The sequence below is a fragment of the Labrus mixtus genome, chromosome 14 (genome assembly GCF_963584025.1).
Source record: "Labrus mixtus chromosome 14, fLabMix1.1, whole genome shotgun sequence".
Taxonomy (NCBI): domain Eukaryota; kingdom Metazoa; phylum Chordata; class Actinopteri; order Labriformes; family Labridae; genus Labrus; species Labrus mixtus.
Window position 1 is genome coordinate 21,508,136 of NC_083625.1, and position 12,238 is coordinate 21,520,373.

At 40.9% G+C, this 12,238-nt stretch overlaps 2 protein-coding genes across 3 annotated transcripts; one reads left to right on the forward strand and one right to left on the reverse strand.

The window, feature by feature from the left end:
• Positions 1-1,195: 1,195 nt before the first annotated feature.
• LOC132988397 (GTPase IMAP family member 4-like) lies at positions 1,196-7,927 on the reverse strand. The gene is made up of 4 exons (XM_061055777.1): positions 7,830-7,927; positions 7,406-7,444; positions 5,487-5,591; positions 1,196-2,988 (listed from the first exon to the last, which is right to left on the reverse strand). Exons 1-4 carry the CDS (start codon positions 7,849-7,851, stop codon positions 2,222-2,224), a joined length of 933 nt encoding a protein of 310 aa, XP_060911760.1. The 5' UTR covers positions 7,852-7,927; the 3' UTR covers positions 1,196-2,221.
• A 274-nt stretch (positions 7,928-8,201) lies between these two features.
• On the forward strand, positions 8,202-12,238 carry LOC132988395 (GTPase IMAP family member 8-like). Of its 2 annotated transcripts, none has more exons than XM_061055773.1 (3): positions 8,202-8,300; positions 9,344-9,895; positions 10,314-12,238. In XM_061055773.1, the coding sequence occupies exons 2-3, from the start codon at positions 9,361-9,363 to the stop codon at positions 11,054-11,056; spliced, it is 1,278 nt and encodes a 425-aa protein (XP_060911756.1). In that variant the 5' UTR covers positions 8,202-8,300; positions 9,344-9,360; the 3' UTR covers positions 11,057-12,238. The 2 variants fall into 2 exon arrangements, with proteins under 2 accessions (XP_060911756.1, XP_060911757.1); XM_061055774.1 differs by having other exon boundaries at positions 8,204-8,304.

Consider the following 12,238-nt stretch of genomic DNA (forward strand, 5'->3'; position numbering starts at 1 on the left):
AGATATGAAGACTGACCGTCACTGTTCATCATCATTGTCATCAGCAACACCAGAAACAACATATCCACTGGCTGTAGTCCACTCTGTCTGCGACTGCTGGCTCCACCCCCTCAGCTGCCAGTCACTGTGAGAGAGGAAACACATACTCTCAGTGGTCCAAGTGTGTGTGAGTTTGTGTGTGTGAATGTGTTTGTTTGTTGGTATGTGTATGTGTGTGTGTGTGTGTGTGTGTGTGTGTGTGTGTGTCTGTGTGTGTGTGTGTCTCTGTTAGTGTGTGTCTGTGTGTGTGTGTGTGTGTGTGTGTGTGTCTGTGTGTGTGTGTGTCTCTGTTAGTGTGTGTCTGTGTGTGTGTGTGTGTGTGTGTGTGTGTGTGTCTGTGTGTGTGTGTGTGTGTGTGTGTGTGTGTGTGTGTGTGTGCTGACAGATGTAAATGTTTCTTTCGTAAATCTCAATAAAGTATTCCGTTTGAATGAAACTTTAAGTATTGTTTAATCAGACAACAGAAACACACGCGCACACGCATGCACGCACACTCACACACAAACGCACACACACATTTAATACACATAATATATCTTAAATACATACACACATATACAGTAAGTCCATATAAACAAACACACAGATATAAAAAGAAACAGAATATGGAGCAGGTAGAGAGCTGACCTGAGTGTGTGATGGACCTCTTCATCGAGTAAGGAATTAGGAAGTGAAAGATTAAGAAACAAAGTGTAAGTGACAGAGACAAACTGACCAATCAGAGAGAAGCAGGAAATGAACCCCCCCACTCCCACACACACACACAGTGGTCGAAACAGAGTGCTAAATTAGAGTTTCCGTTGATGTTGATGTTGAGGTTTCTTTGAAATTCAGAAAACAACAGAGCAGATAGATATTTATTATCTCCCTCTCCTTTACAGATGTACCCTAACCCTCTCACAGGGATACTAAAGACAAACTGTTACCTTGATATCACTGAACCTGGAGAACTCCCAATGTTTAAGCTCCCTTTTCTCACCTTTATATTCCAGCGACCCCTCGGCCCAAACTGTGAGCTGCCTGAAAACTGCTTCAGTTCAGATCGTGAACATTTAGACATGAAGAGTTAAATAAGAGCCATATTAGCATGAAAGACATGAATCATGGGACACAAGAACAAAACCCTCTCATGTTAATAACCATCATGAGCCGGGGATGAACTCTGTGATGACAGATCAGAGGTCTGCAGATGGACGTCAGTCTGTTTCTTTATTCTTCAGAAGAGACAAATTTTAAACACAAACACTTTCATTTCAAATATTCTTAAAATGCAGACATCGGGCTGTGATGGCCTTTAATGAGTCGACTAAAATAACGCATTCTCCTGTTAACCCCCCCCCCCCCCCCTACAATTTTATTTTATTTCATTCAAACAAATAAAGTTAAGAAAAACAAACAAACATAAAATCTCATTTTGAATGCAAAGGAGCAGAAAGAAGACTAATCTTATAATATCTGCCCCTCTTTCACAAAGCATTGATTAAAACAAAATGATTCTATTTAAAGTTGTTGGATGGTTTGATCTCATGCAATTCTGAAAAGGACAAACACTGTTTCTGAAGATGAATCCTAAATGTGATTTAACTGATGAGACTTATTTGAAATATTAGAATTTATTCAGCCTGTCCTCAAACCTTAAACACATAACAATGTTTCAATCAGTTTTCATCCTGTCGGAGGCTCAGATTGTCACATCCTGACCTGTGTGTTCCTGTCTTCATCCTTTTTAAAGACTGTATACAAACACAGATGGACATCTGTATCTTCTTTATTCTTCTCACATTACAAAAACATTACGTCTAAAAACCTCAAACAGTACATTGATTATTGACATTATAAGGTTTCTAATTTAAGGCGATGACGATGATATCAAACATTAAAATTTGGTTATTGGACACAAACAATGTCCAAATATGATGTTTGCTGTCTTCATGTTGCTGTTGTATGTTCCTGGGGAGCCTTTAAACTCTGTTACACTCTGTGATTGACAGGTCACCTGTACAGGTGTAACCCCGCCTCTCACCCAATGACAGCTGTGATTGGCTCCAGCTGGATGAGCTCAGTGTGACTCAGGATGTCTGTTTACAGCAGCTCGAGGCTATCAGGCGTCAGAGTCATGAAAAGTTTCCACTGATGAGGTTGGAAGAGCTTTAAAAAAACACATCTGAGGATGTTGAACCAATCAGGAGATGACTTTCAGTTTCCTGTGAAACTGACTTATGTCCTCTAAGGTGTCAGAAGCCACAGTTTGCTCCACAACATGACGTGTTGAGGCGTTCAGAGAGTCGTAATATCGTTTGATTTCCTTCACTTCCTCCTGCCATCGTCTCTTTGTGGCTGGGTGCTCCTCCTGGGCCTCTCTCAGCTTCTCCTCATACTTTACCTTTATAGCTTTGATCTCCTTCTCCAGCTTATCCCTGTAGAACTCTCTAAGCTCCGCCTCCTTCTTATTCAGCAGCTCCATCACCTCCAGGTAGGTGGGGTTGGAGTAACACTTCCCTCCGTTGACACACACCATCTTCTCCACCTTCTCCAGCAGATCAAGGACCTGTCCACGATCGTTAGCCCTGTGGTTGTTGAAGACGTGGTATCTGTTTCCCGCCTTCTTCAGGACCTCCAGCAGCTCAGGCCCCGCCCCTTCCAGCTGTCGCTCCACGTCCCCTATGTCCCCTTCGTCCTGGGTAAAGAGCATGATGGTGTACTTCCAGGCTTGCTCCCCGAAGATCTCCTCCACCTGCGTGACCGCATCTCTGTCTTCGTCGGTGAATGGCCCCACCTTGATGACCAGTAGGATGGCGTGGGGCCCCGGGGCCGACATGTTGATACACTTAGAGATCTCTCTCTTCACCATGTGCTCAGGTAACGAGGTGTCGAAGAGGCCGGGGGTGTCGACCACGGTCAGCTCTCTGCTGAACAGCTGACCAGTGTGTTTACAGCACTGTCTGCTCACTGAGGACACACACACACACAAACACAACCACATACACACACACACGCAGACACACACAAACACACAAAGACAGTATCATTGAGTCACGGTGGTCGAGTCTAATTCAACAGGTTTCAATCTACGACAGCTCTCTGGGCCCCACCGTTCAAAGTTCAAAGTCGTCATGTTTCAAATTTTGATCATTTAGATTTTAAAATCTGTAGAGGTCGGCACAGTTCATATAAAAGGTAACCTCAGACGTTTGTGTTGATATCAGTTCATTCTGTTAACAATCATCTGTCATAGAAACATCCAGATCCGTGTTTCTGACGCTACAATAAGAATTAAAACTGCAAGCAAGGTGAAGGACCCTCGCACCCCTGTGCATTTCAGGTGTGTCGCGACCGCGGGGATCGCGGCAGCAGCAGGTTTGGCCAAGCAGCGAGCCATGCAGATGGATTTGTGTAAAAGTCGTAGCACTGGTCAGTTCAAACAGGCAACGCTATGAGGATCACAGAATATGCTGAGCAGTTCAGGCCGGCACTGTCATGATGCTGGAGCCGATATTAGCAGCCAAGTTTTACAACCTCTCTTTCTGCAGGACTCAGGGATGTGGATTAACATCGTGGTTACTTTATAATAAGAAACAACTGATCAATGATTTAAGTCTCTCTCTCAGACAGGCTCTGGAGGACAGGATATTATAAACTTTTACAACACCTGGAGTAAACAACCAAGCAGAAACAGAACACAGAACAATTGTCTTCCGCTCAGAGTGGGAGTGACCCTTCTCCTGCAGGCCCCCCACTTGTTGGAGACTGAAACGCGGGACCAGCCAGCGGAGTTCAATTGAACACAACTCACAGTAAGACTGCTGGTTGCAAGGGGTGTTGGGAGATTAAGTCGTGAGTCGTGTCTATTCAGAGCCCTCCTTTAAATTCAAATAGAATCCCAAAATTCTTTTATCAACTTTTCTTTTTGTCCATTTTCTTATTAAGTCATAATGGTATGTCACCATACGTTATAATTGCATTATCCTGATCATAATAATCATATTCTTTATCTGTTTCATCTATACATTATTGTTTACCCCTTTTATATTAAATGTTACACATAAAATTCAGGACTTTGTCTGTGTGTTTTCTTGTTTAACATTTCTAGAACTTCTTTCAAGATATGAAACTGACTGATTCATTAATTACTACAGGTAATAATAATTTCCTTACTTTGTAAGGTGGTGCTCCGAGGTCAAGTAAAGATATAATATCTTTATAAATTAATTATGCTACAATGCACAGCTGATAAGTGTGCTGCTGCAGCAGCGTCTTAACCTACTTTCACACATGCACTCCTGAAAATATGTTGATGATTTGAACACATACACATAAGCCTGAACAGCTTGTGTGACCACGGCGAAGGATCAAACAGGAAGTGGCTGTAACTCTCTTATACTTTGTCTGATCTGCTTCAAATTTCACATGACCAGGGTTGGCCTCTAAACACATTCACATCAGAGTCTTTCATCTAATATCACAGGTATCATGACAGTGTCAGCTGAACCGCTTTAAATATTATGTGATATTCATTGCGTAACCTATTTGAACTTCAAGTTCAAGTTCAAGGTCAAGTTATTATTAGCCATTTCAACAATACAGTTGAAAGGAATTTGTCTTCGTGTGCTCACATATACTTGCCAGTGCTACGACTTTTACACAAATCAACCTGCTGGCCTGCTCCTTGGCCCCATCTCGCTGCCGCTGCGTTCCCTGCAGTCGTGACACACCCTGACATGCACGAAGTGCAAGCGCCCTTCATCATCGCTTGCGGTTTTAATAATGGATGAAGCCTGAGTACACAACACATCTGTTCCTGCAGGAGGCGCTGGAGTCCCACCGATGGCAGTCTCCATGCTGGAAATGCTGTCTCAGCCTAACTTTCAGTCAACCTAACTGTCACGGTTGTGGAAAAACAAGGGATGTGGACCCAAGTCAATCAGTCAGTCAGGTCAGCTACATGCCTTATTGTGAATAACTCTTATCCTTCATCAGGGTTTGACACTTCCAAATTTACTTCATTTTTTAAACCGTCAGACGTGTTATAAAAACAACAGAATCGTCTTCTTTGTATAAATTCAGTAGATGTGAGTTCTTAAGAGGCCATGGGGTCTCAGAAGACTACACTAGACACATGTCTGTGTTCATATGTCCCCACAGGAAGTACCTTCATGTAGGTCAAGCAGCTTTTCACAATAAAGCACCCGGGAGAGCAGAGATGGGCATTTTGTCTCATTAATCGATAATATTTCTCACATTGAAATTGAATAAAAAAATAAACAACAGTAATAACGAGAATAATTAACGATTAACAGATGTGTTCAGCTTTGAACAGTCAGGATTCCCCTGATCCCACCAGAGGGCAGGATGCAGACCGGATCACAGGAACTAAATATGATTAAAAACCTTAACGTTAGTGTGAAACAGGAAACGGCTCACCTGTACCTTCCTGTGACTTCACTCACCTGAGGACTGACTGACAGCTGCAGGGAAGGCATCTCGCCCCAGTATGGTGTTTCCACTGGAGCTCTTCCCTACTCCAGTTTTCCCAACAAGGACCAGTCTGAAGTCTGAAACAGAACACACAACATGACAGGAGAGCAGCAGCACAGGTGAGATTCAGGTGAGCTTCAAGTGAGCTTCAGTTTTTATGAGAAAGAGATAATGTCTGCTACCTGTCCTGTCTATACCTGTCTGTCTCTATCTGTCCTTCTCTACCTGTCTGTCTATACCTGTCTGTCTCTATCTGTCCTTCTCTACCTGTCTGTCTCTATCTGTCCTTCTCTACCTGTCTGTCTCTACCTGTCTGTCTCTATCTGTCCTTCTCTACCTGTCTGTCTCTACCTGTCCTTCTCTACCTGTCTGTCTCTATCTGTCCTTCTCTACCTGTCTGTCTCTATCTGTCCTTCTCTGCCTGTCTGTCTCTACCTGTCCTTCTCTACCTGTCTGTCTCTATCTGTCCTTCTCTACCTGTCTGTCTCTATCTGTCCTTCTCTACCTGTCTGTCTCTATCTGTCCTTCTCTATCTGTCCTTCTCTATCTGTCCTTCTCTACCTGTCTGTCTCTATCTGTCCTTCTCTACCTGTCTGTCTCTACCTCCATTTTTATCTGACTAGAGATGACTTGAATTGGCCCACAAGTTTTAGCTCAAGTTAGTTAATTTTCGCAAGACTTTTAATTCTTCTGATCTACTCGGAGCCACTGAGACAGACGACCTGGCTTCAGCTGCTGAGCATCAACTTTACACTGCTGTGTGACGTCACGTCTACCTGACTGTTGAGACAGTCATTTGGCTGGCAGAAGTTCTGGTGGACCAGAAAAGCGATCCATCAGTATCTTAAAGCTGGACCACGTGGGGAAGTTTGACTGAACATCACGTAAGGTTTCCTGAAACAGCTTCTGCCTCGAGAGATTCGTGGAAGGGTCGTCGTCCAACACATCAGTAGCTCCAAGTTATCATTCTCTCAAAACACAATTCCCCGAATCACATTTCTCTTTAAATCCTTACAAAACCATTTTATCGTTTTATTTGTTACTTTCACCATTATGACGATACCATAATAGGCAAATTAGAATCAAACGATTTTATTTCCATAATTTCGTTGTTTAAAGTCATACAAATGATAATCTTTGATATTTATTTTATTAATCTGCATTATTGTTCATGATTCCTGTAATAAAATCACACGTAATCATTTAGAACTTTGTGTTTATTTAATGATTGAAGTGATCCAAGAGAACTTACTGACATTCTGATATGAGACTGAATAATTAATTAACTTATACAGTTAAAGTTCATTTCTTCCTTTAACAGGAAGTGGTGCCCCGAGGGATAATTAGAATATAATATCTTAATAAATTAATTACGCACTGAATGAACTTCAGAACTTTGTGTAATGTTCTTATATGTATTAATAAAAACACAGTGTTTGGGTCTTGACGCAAGCTGGACTTTTTAGTTTTGAGTCAGCTGCTTGGCAGCAGGGGTTTAGTTCATCATTTTCGGTGCATTATTTAGTTTAGAAGGGTGTTTTGGCTCTATACGATTTCTTTGTTCCCTACCCCCTCTCCAATCTATCGCTTGCGATTTTTGTGGTTAACCTTCTTGGATAACTTTAAGACACCCCTGTGTCCCACTTCCCCCTTTCCTCACAAAAGGTGGTGAACGCTGGTTCGACGGCCCCTGTGGACACCTGCAAGACTCTAGAATCCCTAGACTTTAGAGACGAACACGTTCAATCTGTTTCTTAGGATAAATGTGATATTAGAGAAACCTCGCTGTCACAGCCTCTGCCCTCGAACAAACACACTCACAACTTTACCACATCACACTTTAATAAAGATCAGTATCAGTTTACTGCGTGATTCAAAGAAGGTTTCATACCTAAAGGTTTGTCCATACTTTCTCTCCTCCTCTGAAGAGCTGCAGAGAGACATTAAACAAAAGGTCAAAGGTCAGTGAAACATCCAGGTGTGTTCATGTCACAGCTGATCCAGGTGTGTTTAACTTTATTGTAAATACTTTTATTTGTTTATGATTATAGTTCAGATATTTTTCTATAAATCTAAATGTGAATATAAATATTATTGTATTTTAATTTAAATCCCTGATATCAAACCTTGATCCTTTACACCAAACTTCAATGAAACGGCCCAGCGCCATTTTGTTAGTAAGTGAAAGTGAAAGTCAGAGAATAAAACAAACAAAATCAAAGCTCATCAAACACTGTAAGATGGCACACTTTAAACTAGTGAGACTGGAAGTGCACTCTGTGTTCATATCAATGAGAGAGTTGTCTCGGACTTACTGCAGGCTTTACTCTCCGCCATCTCAGCTGCTCTTCCCTCTGTCTGATTTTTAAACAACTCCTAAACTCTAAGAAACGAACAGGAAACATTCCACTCAAACGAGATCTATAAATGGTCTTCAAAATAAAAGTCCATTGGAAGGAAAATGGATCATTAAAAGAGAAACTACAGAACAAAGGCGTTCCATGAGTGATTAAAAAACAAAGAGATGGAATGAAATTAAGATGTAAGAGCACAAACATGCTCCTTACAACATAGATAAAGAAGAAACAAAGAATCGGAAGATTTTATTTTGAAGGCTTTTAGAAATAAGTGGCTTAGGTGAATAGGGGTGTCTTGATATCGTTTGTTCAATCAGAATTGACGGGAAATACACAGACAGCGGCCGTTTTCCAAACCGCGTACTATACTACTAGTACGTACTGATTTGACTTCTGTGAACTCACAAACCCTCTCAGCCCTGCTCTCGGGTAGGTACGTGCCTGCCTGTCTGTCTCTCTCTCTGTCTGTCTGATATCAAACTTTGATTTGATATGAAACCTAAAAATAAATGTCAATAAACACAGTTAAAGGTACAGATCATATCTCTGCAGCCTGCATGCTTTCACTTCTGTCTGCTTTCATTTTGTTTTTAGTTTCAGTGGATTTAATGTATTTTTCAGGGGAAGTTTGCTCGTTTTTTTTTTTTCTCACATGACAGTTTAAAGGTGTTTCCTGATCGGATTACAAAGGGATGTGATTCTGAATATTTGAATTGAGTTCAGAGTCACTGACTGAGAAAACAAGGTGTGGCCGATACGCTGAGACTCAACAGGAAGAGACTCTTCCTGTCAGACACTGAATCTGACATCTAGCATTTTACTGGTGTGTGTGTGTGTGTGTGTGTGTGTGTGTGTGTGTGTGTGTGTGTGTGTGTGTGTGTGTGTGTGTGTGTGTGTGTGTGTGTGTGTGCGTACACAGCACTTTGTTTGAGTTGACAAAGTTCTTTACTGTACTACTTTCAGTCACTGCTTCAGTCACGGAGAGAAAACATTCTTCTAATGGTTCCCTCCAGACAGTCAGCTCACTCTGCTTCTTAAATACAGTAAACCCTCCTACAGTCTCAATACATCACAGAACATTTAAAACAATAAAAAAATGCATCAATAGCAGAACGTCTGCTTGAAGGCAACCACACCTCTCTTAAAGATGGTAAATACCAGTTGGTAGGTCATAAAGAGAACAATTCAGGAGATCGTGAAGTGAAGAGCCAGTTTCACCTATCTGCTCTTAATTACTCCTTTTATAAAGATTCGTTTTTCAAAGTTCCCTTACAGGCCTGCAGCAGATTATATTTCTTGGAGGATACCAACTCTAATAATATATGATATATATATATATACACATATATATATATATATATATATATCATATATTGGTTTACTATGAAATAAGTCCAGGGACAGAATAACCACCTCTTTTCCAGAAATATCTTTCAGATCTTATAACCTCTCTTTTATTTTTCTTCACACAGGTTGTTTGTGTTCAAACATGGATCCACGTTCAGATCTCACCATCATCCTTCTTGGAAACTCTGGAGTTGGTAAAAGTGCATCAGGAAACACCATCCTGGGTCCAGAGTCGTTTGAGTCAAGACGATCATTTGTACCAGTGACAAAAGAAATCTCCATAAAAACAGGAACTGTGTTTGGGAAGCAGATCTCAGTGGTAGACACTCCGGGAATATTTGGATCTGAAGATGTGATTAAATCCCGCTGTCAGCGTCTCTCTGGACCTTGTTTATTCCTGGTGGTAGTTAAAATAGATCGATTCACCATCGAGCAGAAAAACGCTGTGGAGGCAGCTGTCAGAGTCATAGGGGATCAACTACTCAACTCCTACCTGCTCTTCACACAAGGAGATATTTTGGGTAGCATGTCCCTGGAAGATTTCCTCAATGAAGATCCAAAAGGTCCACTTGTACCTCTTGCTCAAAAGTTTAAAGGAAGACATCATGTGTTCATCAACAATGAAAATGGAGGAGCGGAACAAGTGAAGATGCTGCTGGAGAAGTCAGGCCACCTCGGTGAGTAATTATCTTTGAAGATAAATGTTAAAACATCATGATGAAAACGTTCTCAGCATGAACTTCTGCTGTGACAAGTTTAAACTGTCAGAGTTCTGACGTACACTAACGGGAGAACAGACAACTAATCGGTGTATACCTGAACCGACAGACGCGTGATGTATATGTTCATCACAGCTCTTTGGTCTGGATGTTCAGATTCTAAACTACACTCTCAGTGGGCAGGACCAAGCTCTCACCTGAACAGTCAAAGTCATGTTGATGTGTGGGAAACAAACAGATGACATTAAAGTATTGCTGTGAGACAGTCTGAAAATGATGATTCATTTCTCTGATTCAGTGCTTTAAATTACACTTTTTGAACTCAAAAGATTTCATACGAAATAATGTTTTAATCGCTGTACTTTTATTCCTTTAGCTAACCCACAGCCTGAGAATGCTCTGCCCCAAAGGATCGTGTTGCTCGGCCTACCAGGAGCTGGAAAAAGTTCTTCAGGAAACAACATCCTGGGATCAGTGAAGTTTAGATCAGTGGGTGGCTTTAATTCAGGCAGTACAGAGACTGTCTCTGAATCAGCCACAGTGGAAGGACGTCAGGTCACAGTGGTGGACACTCCTGGACTCAGTGGGAGAACTCTGTCTCCCAAACAGCTTTACCTGGAGATCATGAGTTCAGTACAGAAGTCTGAACCAGGTCCGCACGCCTTTGTGATTGTGGTCAGAATCAGCAGAATCACTGAAGTAGAAATCCGACTGTTTGAGCTCATTGAAAAGCTCTTTGGTAAAGATGCTTCAAAGTATGCAATGGTGCTTTTCACTCATGGGGATGAGCTTAGGGGGGAGTCCATCTCTGAAATGATCAATGGAAACCTATCTGTGAGAAAACTGGTCTCCAGTTGTAACAGAAGGTACTGTGTGTTTGACAACACAGCCAGAGGAAACAGGGAGCAGGTTAGAAACCTCCTGAGGAAAATTGATGTCATGGTCAGAGCTAATGGTGGAAACCACTACACCTCTGAGATGTTCAAAAATGCTCTTAGCATAAAAATGAATATCAAAATAAATTGGGAAAACCTTTGTGACTGGTTCAGGGAGCTTCTACAGAAGTTTGATAAGACGTATGATAAGATCGTTGAGGATGCTAGGATGGTGCTGGTTTAGTTCAGTGAGAGGCTGCAAGCTCAGATGATCAGAGAAACACAGAGATAATATAGGCCAGTCGTTATGTAATTTAAGAAACATCAGCTTGATTCAGCAAAGAAACAGAAACCTCACAGCATCCGACTCCAGCCTGCTGAATCTGGAAGAGAAAAATCATGAAAGCTAAATATAGAATACAAAGGCTTTAACCATCAGAAGATTAAAGATGGTGTGACCCTTGGGAATCTGGTTTAAAGTTGTTAAGAAATACAAATTGGAGAATGAGGCAAAGATTTTGAGTTGGATGGCCTAGGACACTAATTTCAAACCAGGGACTAAAGGTTTAAACAGTGGGTAAATAGAGGCATAACAATAACTGAAAAGGGAGAAATCAAAAGTTTTCTAAAACTAAGGAGAGAATATGACTTAGAAAACAAAGATTTCTACATGTACCTACAAATCAGAGATTATTTCAATAAGGAGATAAAGCCGGATTCCCTACATGAATTAAACAGATTGATTGTAACATTGTGTAATGCATACAGACGTACAGTCAAGAGAGCAATTTCAGTGTTGTATCAAAATATGGTGAGAAATAGAACAACTTCAACTCTGTACATTAGAGATAAATGGGAAAAGGAACTAAAGAGAAAAATAACCAAGGAAGAGTGGTATAACATGTGTAGGACACAGAGTAGAACGTCAAGCTCTAGAATGTGGAGGGAATACGGTTGGAGAAATATTGTGAGATTTTTTCATCACACCAAAACTTAATGGAAGATTCTCACTTGTCCCACAGCCTTGCTGGAGACAGTGTGGGGAGCATGATGTTGATCATAGATAATAATAGATGGATATTTCCACAGCATTAGTTAAACTAGATTTGAGACAGAATGCGTTATTAATCCATGTTTTTATCATTATCAGGGTGAATATTTCAAACATCGGAAGAAGTTTTTCAGTTTGAGTGAATGTAAAATATATCAGTGGTCAGAAGAGAAATCTAAAACAACCATTTAGTCTTTATGGATCTGATTTATCATTTATTGGAGAATGAAAGATTACAAATTGAAATGAAGCTTCTCCTGTAAATAAAGTTTCTATAATGAATGACTTACTTATTTTTCAGTTCTTTGCTGTTTTTAATGTGTTTCTATAAACTGCTTTAAGTTATAATATTTAATTATTAATGAGTGACATTAT

What these genes read in the sequence shown, in the direction of transcription:
- LOC132988397 (XM_061055777.1), bottom strand. Translation starts at nt 7,851, where the DNA reads ATGGCGGAGAGTAAAGCCTGCA. An exon ending in AAGTATGGACAAACCTTTAG is followed by an intron (nt 5,592 to 7,405) that starts GTATGAAACCTT and finishes GTTCTGTTTCAG; the next exon opens with ACTTCAGACTGGTCCTTGTT. An exon ending in AGCTGTCAGTCAGTCCTCAG is followed by an intron (nt 2,989 to 5,486) that starts GTGAGTGAAGTC and finishes GTGTGTCCTCAG; the next exon opens with TGAGCAGACAGTGCTGTAAA.
- LOC132988395 (XM_061055773.1), top strand. Translation starts at nt 9,361, where the DNA reads ATGGATCCACGTTCAGATCTCACCATCATCCTTCTTGGAAACTCTGGA. An exon ending in GGAGAAGTCAGGCCACCTCG is followed by an intron (nt 9,896 to 10,313) that starts GTGAGTAATTAT and finishes TTATTCCTTTAG; the next exon opens with CTAACCCACAGCCTGAGAAT.